Genomic DNA, 24,515 nt, shown 5'->3' with positions numbered 1-24,515 from the left:
TGTATTTTCAATAAATTTATTTTTTTCTAATCTTCAGAAAAAAGAAAGCTTTTCCATGAAAAACACTCAGATTATGTATCTGTCTCACTGACTGATTATCAAATGTGATATAAATAGTCAAATATACTGAATGAAGAATCAGAGCCAGTAACATCATAGAAAAGGAATCTCTGTGGCCTTCTATTATCGTCATGAGTAACAAGTTATTACAACAGTTTAATCATGGAGTTAATCAAAATTTCTCTGTTAACACATTGAAGGCTTTCAATCAAATATATAACTTTGCTGAAACGAAGAAATGTTCCCAGTATAAACTGGACGGTACTGATAAATTAGTGCTTTGCCCTCTTCAACATCAGATTCAAAATGGTGATTGTTTTTCCGAGCTGCAAGAAAAAGAAAGCGTTAATTTTTAAAAAGATAGGATACAATTTTCAAAAGGCTACTTTAAAATATTTCTTCCTATAATCAGCATTATTAAGTGGGATAATACCAGCAAAAAGGAAAAACGTCTTACCAAATTCCCCCAAATAAAGCAGCACCTGATTTGGAGTAGAGCCTTCCTGACAGCAGCCGTGCTAACCCTGCACCAGAACCCACGTGGCGCTCACTCCCCTTTCATTCAAACGCCTACCACACGCCTACTGTGTGCATAGCTTGATGTAGGGCCTGGGGATGGCGACATCCACAAGGCAAGGTCCTAACGCTCAAGAAGTCTTGTCTAGTCACCACACAGAAGTTTTTATAGACTAATCAGGAGGACGCTTCAAGAGGATGGAGAAACTGGCAAAGCTGAGGCAGGGGAGAAGGGAGGCATCTCCCCCAGGTAAGGCAGAAATTTGAAAAGCAAGGAGGCACAAAGAAGTCGCATGGCGAAACTTTAGGTGTGAGGGGGTGAGGGCTCAGACTTTACCCTAAAGTCAAAATAAAGTAAATACAGGCCTCCGTGGCATTTTTAGAAAGAGGGATGTTGGAAAATGAAGGCCATGTAGCCGTTCCTGTGATACTGCTGCAGGGAGCCTTGCTCTGCTCTCTGCTGTTCTCATCACTCCTATACGAACGACATGAAAATGTTTCTTGGGACTAATACTACACCTGGGAGAACTTTTTTTTAATTTGGGGTTTTTGTAATGAAATGACCCGTTCACCGGAGCACAATTCTAAACCACAGTGAACTCAGGAGGAAGCACTTTACCTGCGAGTGTGGACGGAGGGTTGATAAAACCTCAGGGCAAGCGTGAAGGGAGGATGCAAACAAAGTTCATGGAAATCTTCCCGGGGCCACGACTTGCCAGAGCGACGCCCTAATCCCTTGCAAGTTGTGTTCGTAGCTCTGTCTTACACCCATATCACTCAACTAAAACCCAAGCATCTATAGCCAAATTCTCAATTTACCCACAAACATAACCTAGCATGACTATGCCTGTGTTTTCATCATGAAAAAGCAGGCAAAGCGTATTAACTTTCTCCACTGTGCCAATACCTACAGATAGGCAGCCTTAAAACCACAGACTGATGAGTATAGAGTCAATTTACATAATTGTCTTGGAAAAGTAAGATCTAATCCTCAGAGAATGTCATAATTAAATCATTATCCCTAAAAAGAGTAATTGGAGGGGAATCTAAAAAAAAAAGGACTCAAGAAAACAAAACAAAACAATCTTTATGCTGTTGTTCAGGAAATCAGCCCACTTAAGACTGTACAGTACCGTTAACTGAAAGAACTGTCCTGGTTTGATCTGAATGACTAATATCTCAATTTCAGGGCTTTCACATGAATTAATTTTTTTAAAAGTTAAACCTACAAAACATTTACAGAGTAAAAGTACACAGAAGTTCAGATGAGGGCGATTTCCTTCAAAACCACACTAAAGAGACAAAATTATAACCCCTGCCCCATATTACCTTCAGCCACAAAGAACTCTGCTAAATAAAATGCAGCCCTCACAGCATTAGGCGCATGGGAAATGCCTTTTAATTTGCCCCACTCATAAGGAGCTTTCTCTGGGTGCCACTGGACACCATACACCGGATACTGGTATCCTGCACAAAGAACATAGACTGGTGAGTATTAAGTAGTAACAATGGTCTGGGATGTTACTTAACAATTAAATTATGTTTTACATGCTGTGTAAAACATTATTTTTATAACACCCAATGTCAGACAAAATTAAACTGTGCACATTCTCTCAGACACAAACAATTTCAGTTCACAGTCAATGTGAAAGTTCACAATACAATATTTCACTGACTTACAACCTTTTATAATTTGAAATACGATTCCGTTTACTAGGTGATCAGAGTAGAGTGAAATAACTGAGCCTTTGAATATATCCCAGCTCAATAGTAAACCGCACATCTGATTAGTCACAAGTTTCTTCTACAACTCTCTTCCCCCCACTTCATACCGCATTTTCATCCCCTCCTATAATGACATTCACATGAGCATGAACTGCGCCAGCATCTTTAGTGCCCTTTTACATAAGTCTCAGGCTCAACTGTGTCTCTGTCTCAGTCTATGGAAAGGTTCATGGTTTCATGCTGACAATTTTTAAATAGTTTTTAAAAGTTTAAATTTGGTGTGAAAGATTTTTGGTAATGTACTTCACTTATTTTTAGAATTCTTAAATATCTTTATATACAAAAATGATACGATCCCTAGGATTTACTCCAAAAACTAAGCTGGTATGAGGAGAAAATAGATATGAAACAACAATGGCCATATAAATGTGATAGTTGTTGAAGCTTAGAGAAAGGTACCCAGGGGATCATTACATTACTCTCTCTACTTCTAAATATGGCTTTAAAATTCCATAATTTTTTAAAAAATATGTGTAATATTTACCTTCTGAGAAATATCTATACTCATCTCTTTTTTTCTTCACATATGCCTTTCCTCATTTTAATTGAAAAAAAAATCCTCCCTCTATTATTCTTGCTTTGAAATTATAACCCTGACTACCACGGGAAATACTTAGAGAAATGAATTATCCAAAAGTAGAGATATCTAGGGAAAAGGGCACTGTCCGCATATCCCATGAGACTCTGCTAAGAGAGATCATGTCAGAAGAAGGAAACCTATTTTATCCTAGCCTTCTTCAGTCTAGATTCACAAGAGAAAAGAACCTACCAGCAAGCAGCTCCGGTCACTCTACTCCATCCCTCCCCACTGCGCCCTCCCCCCCCCTTCTTTGTGACATACTCTCTTTCTCTGTCTTGAACCACATGTGATGCCACCAGCAGGAGACCCATGGGCTGGATGACCAGGAAATAAACTGTTACACATAGGTAACTGAAAGGCAGATCTTCTAATATATTTCTTTGAGATATGAAAAGTATTATTTAGAACAAGAAATACCCTAAGTGGTGGTGCAGTGGTTAAGAATCCGCCTGCCAATGCAGGGGACACAGGTTCAAGCCCTGGTCTGGGAAGATCCCACATGCCGCGGATCAATGAAGCCCATGCGCCACAACTACTGAGCCTGCACTCTAGAGCCCGAGAGGCACGACTACTGAGCCCATGCACCACAACTACTGAAGCCCACGCGCCTACAGCTCGTGCTCTGCAACAAGAGAAGCCACCGCAATGAGAAGCCCGTGCACCTCAAAGAAGAGTAGCCCCCGCTCGCTGCAACCAGAGAAAGCCTGCGTGCAGCAACAAAGACCCAACACACCCATAAATTAATTAATTAATTAATTAATTAATTAATTAAATTTATTTAAAAAAAGAAATACCCTAAGTGATAAATTGTAATAAAGATTTTTCAGATAGATGAATGGATAGGACAGAGATACACACTGACATTCAGAAGCAAGTTGAGATTTACTCATTTTTTGTAAACTGTGTCAATAAAAGATCAATGCAGGTTCCTGACAACTCTAGGAATCACGCCCTGGCTCACTAATTTAGAACAAAATATCAAGAACAGGAAGGAAATGCGCATATAGGAGCATCTCAAGTGTTTCTATCTAGTAGGTGTCAGAAAACTTTCAGAAGATAAAAATTTCAAATGAGCCTGGTATGATGACATAGCCAGGAACAGAACCAACATGAAGTCCTATTCCCTAATTTCCAAGCCAATACTCTTTCATTTAAATAATTACTCATCTATTCAACATCTACTGAGATTTCCATAAAGTCCTGGAAACACAAAGAATGACAGAGTCCCAGCTCTCAGTGAGCTCTTAGCCTAGGAGGAAAGACAGAACATGAGCAAATAAGTGCAAAGAGACATTCCTAGGAAGTGCAGAGCAAGTATAAAGGAGGAGCACTGAGGATGTGGCGAGAAAGGATAACGGGCAGGGATGGCCTCCAGGAGCTGACCACTGCCCTGAGTTCTTAAAGCTAGCTAAGAGGCCATCAGCAGAAGGGAATGGGGAGGAAGGAAAGCTTTTCAGAGGAGAGGAAAGAGCATAAGGAAAAGCACGGGGGCAAGAAGTGCTGCTCTGTGGAGGGCTGTGTGTACTGAACAGGGTGCATGGAATCCAGGCTAGCGAGGGCTGCGGGGGAGACCTTGAGTAAATGACTGGGAAATCCAGACTCCATCCTCCAAGTGCTGAAGAGCCACTGAGGAGCTTTCTCCCCAAGCAATGTAGTCAGACTGGAATCTCGGGGGATTGCTGGTGACCAGCTGGAAGGCAGGTTTGTGGAACGGTTAGGAGCTCCTGCGGCAACACAGGTGGCAGGTGGTTTATGCTGCAGTCGGACAGGAGGAATAGAGAGATCTGGGAAGAAGAATTCCCAAGAAGGATGTGGGAAGTAGCAAGTGGCACGGACTTCTTAGATGTGGAGGATGAGGGCCGGAAGTCAAGGGCAGCCAACACTAGATGATGCGGTGAATGGCAACGCTGTCAACTAAAGTAAGAAATACAGGAGGGGAAACAGGCTTAGAGAGAGAAGTTCAGAGTGGTTCACTTCAGACTGCATTCATCAGCCTTCCCAGAATTCCGGGGAGGTCGTTTCTGAACCTTCAGACATCTGACCTCCCCCAACAAGGGAGCCAGTGACATGGCCACAACCTGCGAATAGCATGAACTACTTCTGCCTCGTCCCAGTTGACTCCAGTCCAGTGCTCGGGCCTCGCCAGTAGCACCAATCAGTCTCGCCAGCTGACAGACCACCTACTGCTTCTGCAAGCTCTCATTCATGGTACTTTGCTTCCTTGTGCACTTGTGATGTTTTGGCTGTGAACCAATCACTTTCCTTAAAACCTCATATGGAAACTTCTTAAAAGTCCCGGAAAAATGTAGGTTCCTCCAGAGAGCACTACTGACGTTTGTTTCTGACACACACGTTGAGGCACTATCAGTCCGAGATAGCTTCAAACACACTTTTTGACTTAAGATGTGCCGAACTTCCCAGTTAGTATAGCGCGGGCCACGCTAGACCGGCCTGTCATGAAAACACTCGGGGCTTTACTGATTTACCAGCCCACCCGCTTAGCGCTACGGTTCAGGATGGCAAACTCTCCCTGCAGTTGTGCAGGCAGGATTCACGGAGGGTCCAGCCTTCCGCGTCCTGCTCCACGGGGGTACTCTCCAGGGAGGGGGGGTCCTGAGCTTCATCTCAAGCTCTCCTGACTCAATAATAAGGCTGGTTTAAATACTCCACTTACCTCCTGCAATTTGGGGTCTGAATACCCTTACTGTCACTTCATCAATGTATTTACTTAGGAAGATGTTTTTCTGTATGTCAGTCACATTTTTTGCTGTTGTCTGCAGCACGTACTTAAGCTGCAGTATTGCTAGAAACAGAAATCACTTTCTCCATTTATTTCTTCATCCACTCTCCCCTTACTCTTCACTTCCCCTTTTCATCACCCTATCATAGAGGGTGACCCAGGTAAACCACAACTGATTTGGAACATGGGCAAAACAGGCTTCCTGTCTCCAAAAATGCCCTAACTTCTAACTTCAGTCCCCAAAGTAACATGATCTTATTCATAAGAGAACTATAAAATCAAAATTAATAAATATAATAAGTAAAATAAAGTGTACATCTGCAGTGATACATACCTTCCATTGTTGAAATAAACTCAATAGAGCCATCTGTATTTGTAGTTAATATATTGAAAAACGCCTTTAACTTTTCATTCATTGTAAAATTCTAAAGTGCAAAAATAAAAACAAAATAATTACTTCTGTAGTAAATCTAAATGCATTAATTTCATTGTGTTATTAATGTGATACCTTCACAGAGAGGCTCCACTTGTGGAAATTTGCAGTCAGAGGTTCTATTGCTAATGACAGCAACAAGTCAGCAGGAAAATTCTCGAACATTCTGCTCTGCAATGGACCTGAAATAATTCAAGCATAAAAAGAAATAATTTAAACACAGAAAAAATAAAATCCATTGAAGTCAACTGATCTTCAGCCAGAGAGAGGCCATTGTTAAGACATAATCAAGATGACTAAATGATATGCAAACACATCGTTTCCACAGAAGTATTCTAGTCAAGCACAAAATAAGTTTAACACACAATTCCAAATATGTTCCATACTTAAGTACTTTTCTTGTAGAACTGTAACATAAATAACTAAAATTCTTCAGACGTGATCACGAGCAGGCTAGCCATAGAGTAAGCAGAGGATTTCAAAATGAGTTCTCTAGACAGCACTGAAAAATAGGTGAAATTTTCCACATGTGTATATATTTGTTTTCTCAGGAAAGGACCCAGAACTTTTAACACATTTTCAAAGGTATCTGGGACTTAAACGGTTAAAAATACCAACAACGTAGGAAAAAACATTAACCAGGCCAAGATAATTCTACTCACTAAATAGATCAAAAGAAGCAATGGGATTCCCTGGTGGCGCAGTGGTTGAGAGTCTGCCTGCCGGTGCAGGGGACAAGGGTTCGTGCCCCGGTCCGGGAAGATCCCACATGCCGTGGAGCGGCTGGGCCCGTGAGCCATGGCCGCTAAGCCTGCGCGTCCGGAGCCTGTGCTCCGTCCACAACGGGAGAGGCCACAACAATGAGAGGCCCGCGTACCGCAAAAAAAAAAAAGAAGCAATTTACCTCAATGAAGGCTCTGGAGTCTGACACAGACATATGCCAGCAAAGGGATAAGAAAATCCTGACGGTGTTCAAGGCCCTAACGCCAGCTGTCCCTCAATGAATCCCTCATTCAGGATGCTAATGGCTTCCATTAGAATCCCAGAGCCCTACATAATAAAAATCCGCTGATACCTTACTTCAGCAGATTTCATTCCTTTTTTTGTATAAACTCGGTTTTAACCACATACAACCAAAAGAGACTGACCTGATACATACACTTCCCACAGGATTCTTGCAGTAATTAAGTGAGATAATATGAGAAAGAGCTTTGAAAAGTATAGAGCATTTTATAGATTCTATGTATAACAACTACTACTTTCTATCCAAAATCCTTTTGAGAACAGGAATGGTTGGTAGCATTCAACATTCAATTCTGATGATTCAGAAATCAAGTAACCTCCAAGAATCATGATCTATTTACACAGATTGGTAAATAAAGCATTTGTCTGGTCTTTGTCCTGGGTTCCTGACTGGGAGCTTTTAAACCCTTGGAATTTCCGGACTGATAGGTGTGCCTTTGTAATGCTAATGAGGTGACACAAGGTGGCCCCTGGACAGCTTCAGGATGAGGCTGGTTATCAGAAAAACTAACCACGTGATTATAGCAGGTCTGACTTTACCTGGCTATGTAGTGCAATGGACATGCATTGGACTTCTAGAGCAGGTCTGACTTTGAGCTAGCCTGATCTCCAGGGATGAGACAGGGACTGGAGATTGAGTTCAATAACACGGCCAATGATTTAATCAACCATGCCTTCATAATAAAGTCCCGATAAAAACTCTGAGCACCAAAGTTCACCGGAGCTACAGGGCTGGTGAACATATTGATGTGCCAGGAGGGTGACGTGCCCTGACTCAACAGGGAGAGGGCAAGAAGTTCTATATTCCCTCACAGACCTTGCCCCATGTGTATCCTTTACAGTAAAACTCTTTATTGCAAACATAGCACTTTCCTGAGTTCTGAGAGTCATTCCAGTTCATTATTAAACCCGAGGGGGATTGTGGGAATCCCAAGATTCATGGCCATCTGATCAGATGTATGGGTGGCCTCGGGGTATGACTCGTGGCTGGTATCCGACAGAAGGGCAGTCTAGTCACGGAGATAACCTTTAACTGGAGTCTGTGCTAACTCCAGGTCGTTAGTACTAGAATGGAATTGCAGTGCACCCTATCTGGGATCCAAACAGAGTACACAGCCAAGGGAAAAATGCTGACTATAATAATAAGAGCTAACACTTATTAGAGTAATATTTAAAGTGCTTATCAGAGTACCTGGAAAACATTATCTTATTTAATCCTCACAAAAAAATCCTAAGAGGTAAACGCTTTTACAAATCAGGAAATTAAAGCTAAGAGAGGGTAAATGATTCCCCAAGGCAGCAGTGACAACGCTAGGGCTCAACACCAAGTCTGACTTTAGAGTTTTTAATCATGCACTGTCCTGACGTCACTAGAAGCAATAAGTTATCAACATTCAAAATTCCTTAAGCCAGCTTTATAACTCAGTACAAAAAGTGACCATTCACATCTTCAGCCTGTGCAAATAATTTAAAAATTAACAAATGTTATGAACATATTTTTACTCTGATATTTGCAACTTATTAATCCTGTCCAGTTAATATTTTTTTCAGGATCAAAAGAGAATTCTTACCTCTAGTGAAGTTCAGTGGCATTTTAATTCCAACAGTATCTGTGAGGGTTAATAAGCTCTCTCCACTGACCAGATACGTAAGCTCTTCAAATCCAAGACAGGTCCCCCACGTGGGAAAATAGTCTCCATTACCAAAACCCTGTGCAGAATAAAGAGAAAACTAAGCTTACTCAAACTTTTCAAAATAAAAATTATACATTTGATTTGTCATACAAGATTGGCACCTGAGGTATACATGGATTTCTAAGGAGTTTTCCAGGATCAATAGTAGTAGGCTATCACTTACTCTCTCTTCTATCAGTAGGATATCACTTAATTTCTCTTTAGATCAAGCTCCCACATAATAGTTCAGGTTTAATTAACCAAACTATCCAAACTCAGTTGTGCTGGGAAAGATACAGACATTTGCCAGTCAACTACCGAACAACACATGTAACATTCAGGGACTGTAAATATCAAGGATGATGCTAGATAAATGCCTATTTACACATTTTCTACAAATCTTGTTGCTTTAAATGACTGTCCAGTTTTGAACGTACTCTGAATGGAAGTCTTTCCTCCATTATCTCAGAATTTATAGTAACAGCTGCATTACACCACCTTCAGCTAATCAGATTTAAATCAGGTGAAAGCCATGATCTGGAAGGAAAGGAACAGTCGGCAAGCAAAAGTAAAATAAAATTTCAGAGAGTAAAAGCTGTCAACTAAAAAAGTACAAATGTACTGGGTTTCTTCAGAGGAAGTCACAACAACCAGTGTGACTGGGGGAGAAGCATTCCAGCAACTGAATTTTCTGATTAACTAAAGATTAAACCCAAGTGTGCTGATAGTTACAAAACTGGGTTTTGTAACTTTTCTAAAAGCAGTGGTTTTCCTGCATAGACTGTAAAATATAACCTAACAGGGCTTCCCTGGTGGCGCAGTGGTTGAGAGTCCACCTGCCGATGCAGAGGACGCAGGTTCGTGCCCCGGTCTGGGAAGATCCCACGTGCCGCGGAGCGGCTGGGCCCATGAGCCATGGCCGCTGAGCCTGCTCGTCCGGAGCCTGTGCTCCACAATGGGAGAGGCCACAACAGTGGGAGGCCCACGTACCGCAAAAAAAAAAATTAATTAATTAAAAAAAATATATATATATATATATATTTATAACCTAATAGTAACTCATTTTAAATGAGGAAATTGTTAGGGAGTTTTTTTCTGTTCTTCAATGAGAAAAATATAGAACAGCATTAATTCCTATACTTCCTATCTCAAGATAGGATTTTAATACTTTTATATGCAAGTCTGGAAAATTTTATTTTTAGAAGTTAGAATTGTATACGTTATGTTGAAGGGTCTTACTGCATCCACTTACAATAAACACAAAAGAGGGCTGAACTGTTCTCTGTTTCCATATGCACACCAAACTTGATTTCTGAACTAAATGTTAAATCCCCATTTGCTGGGACCACATCTTTTGTTTGTTGTGATCAGCAGAGCAAAGGACACAGAGTGAAACCGAATAGATCTCACAGAAATCACTTCTCAGGGCTTCTTCATCAGGGCCTGTGGACCCCAGTGGCTACAGCTAAATGGAAGTTCAAGGTTGCTAAGCTTTTTTCTTTGCTTTGAAATCTTCAAGTAGCTAATTACATTTTTTAAAATTTATTTATTTTTATTTATTTATTATTTTTGGCTGTGTTGGGTCTTCATTGCTGCGCACAGGCTTTCTCTAGTTACGGCGAGCAGGGGCTACTCTTTGTTGCGGTGCGCGGGCTTCTCATTGCAGAGCACGGGCTCTAGGCGCGCGGGCTTCAGTAGCTGTGGCACGCGGGCTCTAGAGCACAGGCTCAGTAGTTGTGGTGCACGGGCTTAGTTGCTCCGCGGCATGTGGGATCTTCCTGGACCAGGGCTCGAACCCGTGTCCCTTGCACTGGCAGGTGGATTCTTAACCACTGTGCCACCAGAGAAGCCCTAATTATATTTTTTTAAATAGGCCTTTGGGTCTTACGGGTTAGGTGGCTCCTTTTTTTTTAAATTGAACAAGCCAGTTACATGAGTCTCTATATGCAAAGGAAGAGTGGCTTTATAATGTTCATATATATGCTTTCCAAATGCATTTTAAATCACTCATGTTATAAAATCTCAATTTTGTTCCCTAGTTTTTCCAAAAAATATCCACTGAGCATGTACTAAGTACATGGAACCATATGATATGAAATGAGGAATGCCTCAAAGGGTGTCAGAGCCATGCAATCTGATGAGACATGAACAGCTAACTTCAAGATATTCTGTCTCTGGGCTTCCCTGAAAAGCTGGCTAAGGCACAAATTAGGGACGGGGTAGAAAGGAACAGCCTAAGCAGATCTGAAAGTAGGAGGACACAGAGTATGTGCTGGAAATACCAGCCTGGCTGCAATTACCTGCACAAGCAAAGTCTGGAAAAGGTGAGCTGTGGACACACTGTATATCTTGACTCAAAGACTATAAAAGGCTACATACAGGTCATCAAGCCAAGCCATTAAGTTTTCAAACAAGCATCTCATATGTAAAAAGCAGTTTCTTAGGGAAATATTTAAGGTTGGGGGAGATAGTAGGACCAGCAAGATTAATTAGAAAATTGCTGTTAACAGTTCAGGGGAGAAATAGCCAGGGTCTGAGCTATGGTGCAAAGGCAGGAGCAGTCTTTTTAGGAGACTAAAAAGGAATCGAGAGGCTCTGCAAGTCACGGAGAGGAGATGAGAATTAACAACACATGAACAGGGACTTCCCTGGTGGCACAGTGGTTAAGAATACGCCTGCCAATGCAGGGGACACAGTTCGAGCCCTGGTCCAGGACGATCCCACATGCCGCGGAGCAACTAAGCCCGTGCGCCACAACTACTGAGGCTGCGTTCTAGAGCCCATGAGCCACAACTACTGAGCCCGCATGCCACAGCTACTGAAGCCCACATGCCTAGAGCCCGTGCTCCGTAACAACAGAAGCTACCGCAATGAGAAGCCCACGCACAGCAATGAAGAGTAGCTCCGCTCACCGTGACTAGAGAAAGCCCGCATGCAACAACAAAGACCCAACGCAGTCAAAAAAATAATTAAAAAAAAAAAAACACAACACATGAACAATGCCCAGTACATAATGAAGCCAGCTTACTTGGCCACCATGAGGGCCTGGTTCACATTAATGAGCCCAAACAGAGAGGGCCGGCCAGCAGGGCCCTGAGGCTCCCTGGAGCCCAGAATTAAATGAAGCGCAGAGAAAATGGCCAAGAGCTGCCACTGGCTGGAAAAGAACAGGCACCCCAACAGCTAAAGGTGTGACGAGACTAGGGTAATTGTGCAGAAAGTATTACCACGTGCTTAAAAAAGGAATTATCCTCGTGGAAAATTACAAAAGCTCACCTGGAATAATAAGAAATAACTGAGGTTTACCTGTATGGCCAACTTGTAAAATATTTTGGCCACGTGGGCGTAACCTGAATTTATGAGGTCAACACTTCCTCCAGGGAAAAGGATCCTGAAACAACATCAAACAGCGTGCATTTCAACCCCTCCCCACTCCCAGAAAATAAACAATCATTTTATTTTAAAACAACTTTTCCTTACCACATAAGCAGCAAGATCATTAGAGAAAATGAGAAAAATTAGGCAAAAAGAAAATACAAAATATTTACAATCCCACCCATTTGTAAACTATTGCAGTTAACAATGAATTTGTGCATATTCTACCAAACCTCTTGGATAAACAAGTTTATTTTTGAAATAGAGTGTGGATAAATTAAAGTAAAATAAATGGGGGGAGGGGAGGAGAATACACACAGCTAGAAATCAAGTAGAAATAAAATTCCAAGTATAGCTAGGTTTAAATTAAGATGATCAGAGATGCCAAAATCAACTGCAGGTCCATAATCATGAGTCAGGCTTAGCTCACAAAAAAAATCTGTTTTAACAATAAAGAACAAACTAGTCATAAAAATATAGTAGGCTAGAATTAAATATCTATGGAATTTAAAATTTATTATTATTACCCTGAAATCTCTTCAGAAATAAGAATGGTGTTAGAAAATTTTGAAAAAGAACACAATTACCATTTTAAAAAATTCTAGGAGAAAAAGGGGAGTCACAAGCATTTGACTTTATTTTACCCTACCCATAAAGGAGAGAGAGAGAAAAATATTTATGTTTTCATATCAACTTTGTAAACTAACTCTAAAAAGCTCTTAAAGTAACTAAGGATATTCAAAAGAGATTACAAAGGTTGAATTAAATATATTAAAATTTTTGAAAATACTTAAATATGAATTTGAGACATGTGAAATATCACCTTTGAGACTGTGTTCATTCAGTAATAGGTATTAGCCCACAGAGACAAAGATGGGTAATTTTTGCTGTTAGTAGGATCGTGGTCTAGTAGGAAATATATAAACTATAAGGCAGAACATCTGCCACAAAACCAAGCAGAAAACCCTACAGTTTAAAGTGGCTTAATGAAGACTCATTAGCAGTTCTCCCTTTTCATTGACTCAGTATTTAAAAAGCTGCCTCTGAACAAACTTGGTATGTTTAATCTCAAAGTCCATTCATAAAGTAAAACTTGACTGTCCCTCTCGGTTGACAAACTCCTTCAATGCAAGGCTCTGCCTTTTCATCTCTGCAAGCCCCCCCCCCCAAAAAATAAAAACTGCATACAAGGCTCAGTAAAGGTGTTTTGGAAGTGGCATTAGAGTCCTGCTCATTGCCTGCTGTATATTTTTGAGGTTCTACCATATACTCTCTCCTGGACTTATTTATCTTTGTCCATGCCAAAGTACACTGCATATAACAGGCATTGTAAATGTTTCACTAAATTGAACTAACTTCACTGTAAATATTTACTGATCCAAACTGAGGTGAATACAAACGACTGTTTTGAACATAGCTTTTTTTAAAAAAATATTAATAAATGAACAGTTTTCTAAAATTTTTAAAAAGTTCTTTTTATAAAAGCTTTACAGTAAAATAGACTCCCTCCATCCCACTCCTGATTAGAAATAACCACCATTATGGGGCTTCCCTGGTGGCGCAGTGGTTAAGAATCTGCCTTCCAATGCAGGGAACGTGTGTTTGATCCCTGGTCAGGGAACTAGATCCCACATGCATGCTGCAACTAAGAGTTCGAATGCCACAACTAAGGAGCCTATAAAGCCACAACTAAGGAGCCCACCTGCTGCAACTAAGACTCACTGCAACAAAAATTAATTAATTAATTAATTTTTTTAAAAAGATGGATGTTCTTTAAAAAAAAAGAAAAAAGAAATCACCATTAAAATTTGTTATGTTGACCTCATATATGCTATACATATCTCCTCACTCCAACTTTAAAAACAAAAGTAAATGGTAGTATACTATACACACCACTATGTGCCTTGCTTCTTATCACATGGTTCACAGAACAATAGTGATTCAGGGCAACATCTATAGATAGCCTCATGTTTAACCTGTGCATAATATTCTATTATATGCATATAGTCTATTTTTTTATACAATTCCCAACTGATGGACCGTTGGATGGGTTCTAAATCAGAAGTATTTCAAACAATTCTACAATGCATATGTTCGGGCCTAAGTCTTCACATAAGGGGGGATTATATTTTTCTTTCTGTTTTATTATTTTCTTTTTACTGAAGTATAGTTGATTTCTAATGTTGTGTTAGTTTCAGGTATACAGCAAAGTGATTCATTTTTTTATACATATATGTATGTATATGTATGTATGTATATATATTCTTTTTCAGATTACTTTCCCTTATAGGTTATTATAAAATATTGAGTATGTTCCCTGTGCTATACAGTAGGTCCCTGTTGGTTATCTATTTTATATATAGTAGTGTGTATATGTTAAAAGGGGTGATTATATTTGTAAAATCAAATTCCTCTGAAGGGTTTCCTGGGTCATATGGTATGTGCATTTTTAATTTCAATAGATACTGTAAAACTGCCCCCAAGGGCTTCCCTGGTGGCGCAGTGGTTGAGAGTCCGCCTGCCGATGCAGGGGACACGGGTTCGTACCCTGGTCCAGGAAGATCCCACATGCCGTGGAGCGGCTGGGCCTGTGAGCCATGGCCAATGAGCCTACGCGTCCGGAGCCTGTGCTCCGCAACGGGAGGGGCCACAACAGTGAGAGGCCCGCGTACCACAAAAAAAAAAAAAAAAAAAAAAACCTGCCCCCAAAAGACTATATAACTCACCCTGATGGAAGAAATTTTCACCTATTGAGGTATGGGGACATCATCCTGGCTTACACATGACTTGGCTTGAACTTTACGCTAACTAGAACAGCCTATCCTATGGTGCATCAAACAAGTGCTGTACAACTGCTTTAACCACTAAGAAAATAATGCGTTATCCAGAAGTTTCAAAAAAAGTCCACTTTGAAGACGGGGATAAATGTCTCCCCTTCCTATGACGTCCATGCTAGTAGTCCTTCAAAGATAAGGTTCCCTTCCCAGACACCAAGGTCATGCTGACTCGCTGTATATGTGCTAATCTGTCTGTCAAAACCCTGAAGGAATGTACCCTTGTTGTGTTTGATGTTCGTTCTTTGCTCTGTCAAGATATAAAATCGTGTTTTTCCAGAGCACTTTCTTCCTGGGCTATAGTCCTTCATTTGGCTCGAATAAAACTCTCTTCTGTTCCTTAATAATTGTTTATTGATTATTTGGATCAACAACTCCCATAAGTAAAGGATAAGAACACTGTTTCCTCACACCCTCACCACAGAGTACTAGCACATTTTCTGCTCTTTGCTAACTTGATGGGTTTTAATTGCTATAATTAGCTTTCCTCTAATTGTGAGTAATGTTGCACATTTTTTCATATGATTAAGAGGGTTGTTTTTTTTTCTGCGAGCTAAGCAATCATATCTTTTGCGGAGAAGCTAGAGGATATAAAACTTTTTTTCCAAGTTCTATCCAAGTCAGCTTCGGAAAAATAACCAATTAATATTCTCATTCTTAAGACTTATACATCCCCTAAGCAAGCAGTATGCCACGGCCTCCAAAGTGGCTTCAAAACATTTAAGACAAGCATTAAAAGAATAAAGACTATGTCGCACATTAAAAAAAATTGTATGTTGTCTACTGTGTAACATTTATTTCTTAACCTGCCTTCTCTCTGCAGGACTTCTGCACCTCTCAACTCAGAAGACTAATATTACACCACTGTGAGGGAGCTACATAGAAACATGTACTAAATTTATATGCACTTCTTTGCATTGCTTAGACCTCCTACACTATATTAAACCAATGTTGGCAACTTACCCATTAATAGACTTGAAAAGCTTTTCATACTCTTCATCTTTAAGATCAAGCCTGAAAACAATAAAAATAATTACAAAACATCCATTTCCAAAACTTAAGAAGAAAAGTAAGCCTCTAAAAGAAGTCACCACATTAATTTTTAAAAGCCGGGTGAAAAATAATTCTTAAATACTGGATTATATCACCTCTCTGCCTTCCTAGAAACATTTTTTTCAAACTACATGAAAGCCACATACTTATATCCTTGTTTTGCTAATCAGACAAGTAAACATGTTTTCCTCTGGTCTAATGTAATTTGATATTGTGAGGTACATGTTAATATGCAAAACATTAAAGACCATGAGATTTGGGTACCAGTAATTTCTCTGCTAGCCAAGATTAAAAAAAAAAAAAGTAAGGATATTCAGTAGTTTTAAGTAAAGACTAAGAGATTTATTAGCATACCCATCTTAACTACAGGAAGCTTCGGCAAAAAATATAAATGCCAAGTCCCTGCTTCAACCCACCCCTACCGCCAACCGCAAAGGTCTCAGAACTACTGTGTATTCACAAGTCAGAAGAGTTCAGATCTAGGTGGTACAGACTACATGCAGGTCCCTGTAGATGGGCCTAATTTGCCCAGGTAATTATTCTGAAGTTCCCTTCATCAAACATCTGGTAAGGTTTTCCTAACAATCACCACGTTATTGATGATCTTATTCCCTTCTCCAGAGAAAACCCACGGGATTAGTCTGTGACAACTGGCTACAACCTTGACTTATGTCACAGTAAGACAGGTTACTCTTCCAGAAGTTCGACGGAATGAAAGGACAAGGGAAAAGAGCATCCTATTTATGAATTCCTGCAAGAACTGTGCTACGTTCAGAGTCTTCTGGTTGTATAAGAGAATAAAAAGGCATAATGCCTTCTCAGATATCAACTACAGTCCATTTCTGCCGCACAGGAAAGTTCTAGAGGCATTAGGACACTTCTCCCATTATTAAGGAGATACCCATGATGCCCGGACGTAGCTGTGCTTTGCCAGAAAACCCCTCTAGGCTCTCCTCTAAGCCCAAATGAGCTGTGCTGTTCAGAAATTCATAATAATCCTCCTCTGGCAGAGAGCCACAGAGCAGTGGGTGACACTGCAGTGGTGCTTACCACTATCTTAAATGGAGGATAGATGGGCAGGTGGCTGTGACTTGGGAAGTGATAGGAAGATGAAATGTGAGTCCCAGTAGTCTGCCAGTTCAATCTCCCCAGATTGTGTCAGCAAAGAAGGAACCAGCAGGGACCCAGAATCTTCCCCATGGATATATAAACCAGATGGGCAGCTACCACCACGAGGAGCCAGAACGGATTCAGATCACTCAGCTGCGCTCCAGGGACTCCTACCAGCTAGCCATGCAGCCTGTTTCCAGTCACTTCAGTCATTCTAAGTAAATGGCTCCCCCATTGTCCATGACTGAATTTTCGGGCCCTGTTTATCACTATTAAGGGGCTTAACTGTTGGTTGTGGGCAGGGGGTGTCACAAACTCAAGCGCCTCAGAGGCCTTGCAGGCAAAACAGACCAGGTCACATTCTCTGAACACAGACGGTGCTTCCATGTTATCAGACTTTCTTGAAACAAAAGACCCTCTCAATAAGTTCTTTTTAAAGAAAACAGCGAAAGTCTGGTAATGATGGCAAATGACACAGCTTCAGCAACGAGAAAAGGAGTGACAGGCGCTGTTGCCAATGGACAGCACGTGCTCCGTTTAAAATGAGCTCCAGAAAACTGCCTTCAAAAAAAAGGAAGCCAAGAATTCAGACTTTTACAAAGTCTTCTGACTTGTACATATTTTAAGCACTGCGTGAATGAAGCACATGTTTAAACCAAGAGCAGCCTGTGGGCAGCCACGTGCCAGCTCTCAGGTGGGGGACACTCGGTGGGTCTCCCTAGTCCTGCGGCGGAAGATCATTATAACCTGAGTGCAGCGGCCACCTGAGGGCGAAGGCAGCAGACAGAAGGCGGAAGGACACCAAAGACAAACTTCTTCAGCTGCTCCAGGATTAGGTCTCCCATCCTCCTCCTTTTCCTTCTAAACTGCAGAAGTTGGTCCCCAGCACCCGAAATTCAGAAATGAATCCAATGTTACCGGTGTGATCACTTGTCTCGTTCTACATTAGGCAATCCTCTGCAGGTTCCTCTGGGAATTAAGCTGTCATGCATTACATTGTTTTTACAGGATCACGTGATTCTAATTCTGAGCAATATACCTTCAAGTGAACTTTGGGAACCCAAGCTGGAAATTAACCTGAATGCTGACAGTCACGGTTTCAGTATCTCAGGCTTAAGTCCCAGTATTCTACAAATCATCAGTTTCAAAACTTCCCTAGTTTCAAAATTTCCCATTTCAAAACTTCTGTCATTCTCATCTATTCCTCCCTGTGCCCTTTCATTCTATTACTCATCAGGTCTTACTGATTTTTTTTTAAAGAATATTTACCCATAGATCCTACAGCCACTGCTCTAAGACAAGCCCTTCTCGCTTCACACCTCGCCTACTCACACCTAGCAGCCATCTCTGCACTGGCCTCCCTGCCTTTTTACTCTCCACCTCCCACCTGTGTTATCAGCACTATGTCCTAAAAGAAGAGCTTGCGGAAAAAGCTTCCAGGATCAAAACTTTGCAACACTGTCCTAAGGACTGTCCAGAGCCTCTGCCTCAGCTCTAAAATGCTGCTGTTACCTGGGTTCCAAATAAGATTTCATTTGAAAAATTAGATCTGCTACTATAAAATTGAAGACTAATGTCAAAAGCGAACATTCATCTTGGAGTAGAGACAGTTAAATGTAAAAGATCAAGCAAAAAGACAATCCTTATGAATCTAAACATAAAACCATTTGGTGGTACCGTTCTCAAAATTGTAATATTTGCATTTTTAGTATTAATGTTCTTTTTGAGCAGTAATTTTCTTTGTTACAATTGTTTAATGCGAAATTATTTACAAAAACAAGTTGCCCAGAGCAAACAGTTGTGTTTTGTGTGTGAAATCACTTATAATGGATTAGGTGAGGGTGCTGGAAGACCCCCAAATATAACCAATTTTGGATGATAAGATAATATCAATACTTACAAGGTTTCTGTTAAAAAATTCAACTCTTTCCAAATCAAAATGACATGCATCATTTATTATCACGTCATGTCATGAATATGACATGAATCATTTTCTTATTCTAGGTCATTATATCACAAAAATAATGTACCTCCTTTAAAATTGCAATACCTGTCATTTATACTGAAACAACACTGCTGTAGTAGTAATTTCCAAACTTCTATAAATTTATTTATTTATTTATTTTTGCTGTGTTGGGTCTTTGTTTCTGTGTGAGGGCTTTTTCTAGTTGCGGCGAGCGGGAGCCACTCTTCATCGCGGTGCGCGGGCCTCTCACTATCGTGGCCTCTCTTGCCGTGGAGCACAGGCTCCAGACGCGCAGGCTCAGTAGTTGTGGCTTACGGGCTCAGTTGCTCCGCGGCATGTGGGATCTTCCCAGACCAGGGCTCGAACCCGTGTCCCCTGCATTGGCAGGCAGATTCTCAACCACTGTGCCACCAGGGAAGCCCCCAAACTTTTAGAGTAGAGCGCAAAGGTGTTTTAAAAGTCCTCTTCTAGAACACTCCTTGATTCCGTAAGTGTTTCCTTACCCTAATATTACGGGATGAAGTGCCGCTGCAGATGCCTTCACTCCATTACTTTCACGCTGTCTGATGAGGATCACCTTTTCTGGGGGAAAGGTGACTCATCTCATTCTCCGTCTAATACATATGCCTCATGTCTAATGATATCACAGATGCACAGAGCTTCACACCTTAAACGACTTAATGAGAGACTCCTAAGCATTAGATGTGTGACAAAAATCAGGTGTGATGTGAACACACTTGAATGACGTGATCACAGGAGAGAAAGCATTCATTTTAGAGATAAAAGATAATTTTAGAGATAAAACAGCAGTTGCAGCTTGTATTACTCAGAGTAAACACTATCGAATCATACCTTATGGGTACAACTCTTGCACCTGCGGATTCCAGATACTTTACATAGGATGCAGCAATATAGTATTTTCCCAGGATTTTCATGTTCTCACTATGGCACGTTTGCATTAATATTCCTAAATTACAAAAAAAAGAAGTTTCACTTTCAAGCAATTTCCTTTTTTCCTGCTCAGAAACTGAAACACATCACCCTAGAAATGTCACTACTCTACTCATTTAATTCACAGAATTAAATATGAAACTTCTTCTGAGAGCACGTCTATAGAATTTGGGAAAGGAGTAGTGGAGGCTGATGTGAGTTTTAAGTAGCCTTCTCTCTTGCCTCATTAGGGAGGCCAAATAAGCCCCCCAAGTAGGTCTACAATAGCACCAGCCTTTTTCACAAAAGCTAGAATCAACTTCAGAGTACAGATCCTTCAATCTAGAAGGAGGCCTCTCCCTTCCCACACACACACACACACTCTAAGGCACATCGTTTCCTTGACAACAAAGTAAAGGAGTGAAAATATCTTCTATCCATATCTCTCCAACATCATCACCACCACCTTAATCCAAGCAACTAATATCTTGCGTCCCCCCGACCCCAGACTATTATAATAGCCCCTTAAAAGGTCTCTCTGCATCCTTTCTTAAGCAACTGCCTTCCAACTCCATCCAGTTCTCCACATGGAAAGAAATCCGATGACATCACCATTCACTGTTTTGGCATATATTACTGAATCGTACTATATACCAGGCACTGGACTAGGTGCTGGGGACACATGAGTGAACTGAACAAACCAAATCCCTGCTTTGTGGGCTTTAATTCCAGTGTGCGGAAGGGAGAGAAGAGAGGAAACACAGTAAACAAGATCAAAAGGGTAAACAATAGTGTGATGGCTGGTGGTAAGAGCCGAGAAGAAAAGTAAAGCAGCAGAAGAAGGTGTGTGTTTCGGGAAGGAAGGATTGGGTAAGTTCCAATCTACAGAAAAGAAGAAAGTCTCTTAAATGCGGTGGCCAGGCAAGTCCTCTCTCAGAAGGTAGAACATGACACTGTCGGCAGGACTTCAGAGAGGTGAGGGAGTCAGCCACATGCGGGTATCTGGAGGAAGACGGTTCCAGGATGAGGGAATAGCAAGTGCAAAGGCCCCGAGTCGGCTCTGTGCCTGTCCCGCTGCAAGGAGTGCCTGTGACTAGAGTCCTGTGTTGGCAAGGAGACAAAGTGACAGCAAAGGAAATCAGAGAGAGAAGAGAGAGAGATCAAAGCAGCAGGGGGTACCTCCTTGCTTGAGCACTTCGATGGGTTCCTAAACTTTCACAAACTCTACAGACCCTGATGCTCGGGCCCACCTACCGCTCTGGCTGCCTCTTACCCCTGAAACCTCAGCCCCAGCACAGCACTGGCATCCAGGACACATCAAAACACATCTCTCCGGAGAGGATACCTGTGCCTGTATCGCTCACTACTTCACCATTTGGAACACCTTCAGTGTCTCTGCAGGCCACCTGACAGGCAGGGCCGTCCTTATCAGTCAGTCACCTGCATCCCCAGCTTCTTACAATAACTGGTATTCATCAGGCACTCAGTTAACATATATGCCACATGCCAAACTTTGTTCAGTAAGACTGCTTTTCTCCTCATGGAGCGGGAAGATCGCCCTTATTAAGGACAATAACAGTTAGCAGGGAAATAATTAGGGAGTGTCATAGGAAATGGAGTGGTTACAGGACAGGCAAGGATGAGGTGCCACAAAGGCGGGCTGGGGACATGTGGACACAAGGTACTAGAAAGTAGGAAAGTACATTAGAGTAGGTAAGTTCCACCAACTTCTCCCCCGCCCCCTCTCCATCCTGGGACAAGAGCTCGGCTATATTCCCCGCCCCTCAAAATGGGACCAAAATTCTACCCATACTTTGAGGCCATCTCATGAATTTCGCGGCTTCTTTTCGTTGATCCTTTGCACTCCTAACTCAGTGCCTTGCACACAGGTATTCAGTTAACTATTTTGTCTTAACGGATCAGGGTAAACCAAAAGCTTACTTACTTTTTCTATACTTGACCCTGGACTTGTTTCCTAGAAACCACTGTTTCTAGCAAAGGGAAAACAATCACTCCTCTTCTTCCCTTTTTCCCTCCCCTCTGCACCCACAATTCCCAGCACACTACATGAGATTATACTTTGAGTTAGTTCCCCTGGGAGATTCTAACCACTATTTTAAGTAGCTTATAAAATAAGGCATTCCGGGTTCCAAATACTGATACACAACACATTTGAAAACTGGGCACTACCAATATACACGAAAAAATGCTCATCTACTTTCTATTTAGTCACACAATACAGTGCCCATCTTCGGGGTGGGGGGAACACACAAAAAACAATATGAAAGGCATAACACTACAGCTAAAATGAGACCATTTTACCTGTCCACACACAAGTTACTTTCTGCAAATTTAAAATCCGGTCCGATTTCTCCTGGGTTGCTTTCCCCTGCCCAGTATCAAATGTCTATTCTGGCAATGCAAATTGATTTTACTCTCTTTTTAAAACATACATTTGTCGAAAACGAAAAATGACATGCTTCACTTTAACACCGAACAGAACTGCCATTAGGATCACACCAGCCGCTGCTGCCCTCCTCTGCTGGAGATGACTAAGACCAAGGTATACCATTATTTCTTGATTATCTAGCCAATTCGATTTTTATACGTTATAATGCATCGTTCCTCGAAATGCGCCCTCAGCCGGTGAAATTTTAATAAAGATAATGCATGTATAGAATTCGTTTAATCAGTAGAAATTCCTAGCTAAGTACAAACAATTAAACCATCCGCAGGATTCTTCACAGTGCACCTTCCTCCCTTCCAATTTTAAGAGCCTTGGAGTTGAGGAAATCAACGAGGCATTAATTAGCTATATTTCAGCACGATCCAAATGATGGCTTGGCCCCTGTGCTACACAGGAAGGCACACATCCTAACCCTGAACTTGGGTCTTCTAGGACAGGACGCAGCCGCCGGAGCGCAGCTGCTGGAAGCGCCCACCGCGGTCCCGGCCCCCGGCCCCCGGCCCCCGCCGCCTCCTCACCGATGATGGGCTTCTTGGAGGTGGGGGCGGGAGAAGCGGACAGCCCAAGGCTCGCCGCCCCGCAAAGGACCAGGCCCAGCACTCTCAGCAGAAGACCCAAGCTCGCCATCGCGCTCGCCGCCTCCCGCCGCCTTTCAAAGGCACGGCCGGCGCGCAGCCAAGGGACTCAACCCCGTCCTCCCGGCTGATCCAGGGCTTAGGGCGAGGGCGGTGCTCCGCCGCAGGGGCCTATGGGAAAAGCTGTCCCGGCGCGTGCGCGCGGCTGCCGCGGGGCGGGGCCGGGCGGGGCCGGGCGGGGCGGGGCGGGGCCGGGCGGGGCCGGGGCGGGGCCAGGGGCGGGGCCAGGGGCGGGCGGCTCCTGGGTACCAGAGACCCTGCTCGCCCCATCACGGCGCCGCCGCCGCGCCCCCGCCCCCGCCGCGCCCCGCCGCGCCTGCGGAGACTCGGGAAAGTGCCGGGTGGGCACGGGGCGGTCTCCGCGTCCTCGAATCTGCCCTTTCAGTTGTTTTCTCGACGTGACCTTAAGTCACCCAGAGCTAACTGGGGCGCCCGGTCCAGCGGTCGAAGGGGAACCGCAGGGTCTCTGCCTGACCGAAATGGTAACCTGGCAGCAGGGGAAGCTGGCGAGAGGTTCTAGAAGTCGCCTGAGAACTTTGCGCCATCGGCAGCCCCTGCCTAAAATCGTCGGGAGCTGCTAAAATCGTCTTTAGGAAGGCTGGCAGCCAAGTTTGACACCCCAGCGTTCCATACAAGGATGTACGGTGACTTAGGAGGTAATTTCCACATCTTGCCATTTGTGTTCAGGGTCGAGGCTTATGGACTATACGAAGGGAAGACAAGGGAAGGACGATGGATGCGAACACGTCCACGGACGCACCGCCCCAGCCCCGAGCTGGGTCGGCCCACCGCTGGCATCGCGGCAAAGGGGCAAGGCCAGGCCAGGCCCGCAGACGGTGCCTCCTAACTTCAATGTTGACCCCAAGCACAGAGTGTCCTACAAACGGGGCAGAAAGGATGACTGGGGTTCCTAGTCATTAGAAGTTTTTTGAGGTTTCTGTTTAAAATTTTAAAAGAGATTTAGAAACACTAGGCATATTTTGGTGGGAAAGTAGATGAAAGACAGAGTGAAAACCAAAATATAAAGATTTGGCTTATACTAGGTGAGCGTTCCCACCTATAAGGGTCAAATTCAGAATAAAACTGAAGAGTGTTTGAAAATCAACTCAATGGCAAGTATGGAGGATGCAAAGACGAATTGGACAAAGTTTGTTTTCATAAGTTTACAATTTAGTAAGGAAAAAAGAGAACAGGACTTGCGGAGAGAACGTATTTCAAGAAGAGCGAATGCAATATGTAGTCTGGTTTGGCAAGAAAATAATGCTGCTGTAGAAGGGCATGATGAGTGATAAGCTCCATGGGTGCGGTAAAAGATGTGAAAGGCCTCACATTCTC

At 42.4% G+C, this 24,515-nt stretch overlaps 1 protein-coding gene across 2 annotated transcripts; it reads right to left on the bottom strand.

Annotated features, from left to right (window-relative positions):
- Nucleotides 1–23,288, bottom strand: GGH (gamma-glutamyl hydrolase). 2 transcript variants are annotated; one of them, XM_067712217.1, is made up of 9 exons: nt 23,064–23,288; nt 20,001–20,115; nt 15,983–16,033; nt 12,117–12,201; nt 8,709–8,847; nt 6,190–6,296; nt 6,016–6,106; nt 1,906–2,043; nt 1–386 (listed from the first exon to the last, which is right to left on the bottom strand). In XM_067712217.1, exons 1-9 carry the CDS (start codon nt 23,170–23,172, stop codon nt 265–267), a joined length of 957 nt encoding a protein of 318 aa, XP_067568318.1. In that variant the 5' UTR covers nt 23,173–23,288; the 3' UTR covers nt 1–264. The 2 variants fall into 2 exon arrangements, with proteins under 2 accessions (XP_067568318.1, XP_067568319.1); XM_067712218.1 differs by lacking the exon at nt 1,906–2,043.
- Between the last annotated feature and the right edge of the window lie 1,227 nt (nt 23,289–24,515).

Source organism: Pseudorca crassidens, chromosome 17 (genome assembly GCF_039906515.1).
Source record: "Pseudorca crassidens isolate mPseCra1 chromosome 17, mPseCra1.hap1, whole genome shotgun sequence".
Lineage (NCBI taxonomy): Eukaryota > Metazoa > Chordata > Mammalia > Artiodactyla > Delphinidae > Pseudorca > Pseudorca crassidens.
Note: the sequence above shows the minus strand (reverse complement) of the source record. Positions and strands in the feature narration are given on the sequence as shown.

Bases quoted from the DNA above. Each gene is read 5' to 3' on its own strand.
- GGH (XM_067712217.1), bottom strand. From the start codon at position 23,172: ATGGCGAGCTTGGGTCTTCTGCTGAGAGTGCTGGGCCTGGTCCTTTGC. The intron at 8,848-12,116 runs GTAAACCTCAGT...TATTCTGCACAG, and splicing joins TTTACAAGTTGGCCATACAG to GGTTTTGGTAATGGAGACTA. The intron at 2,044-6,015 runs GTATGTATCACT...TTCTTTGTGCAG, and splicing joins GTTTATTTCAACAATGGAAG to GATACCAGTATCCGGTGTAT.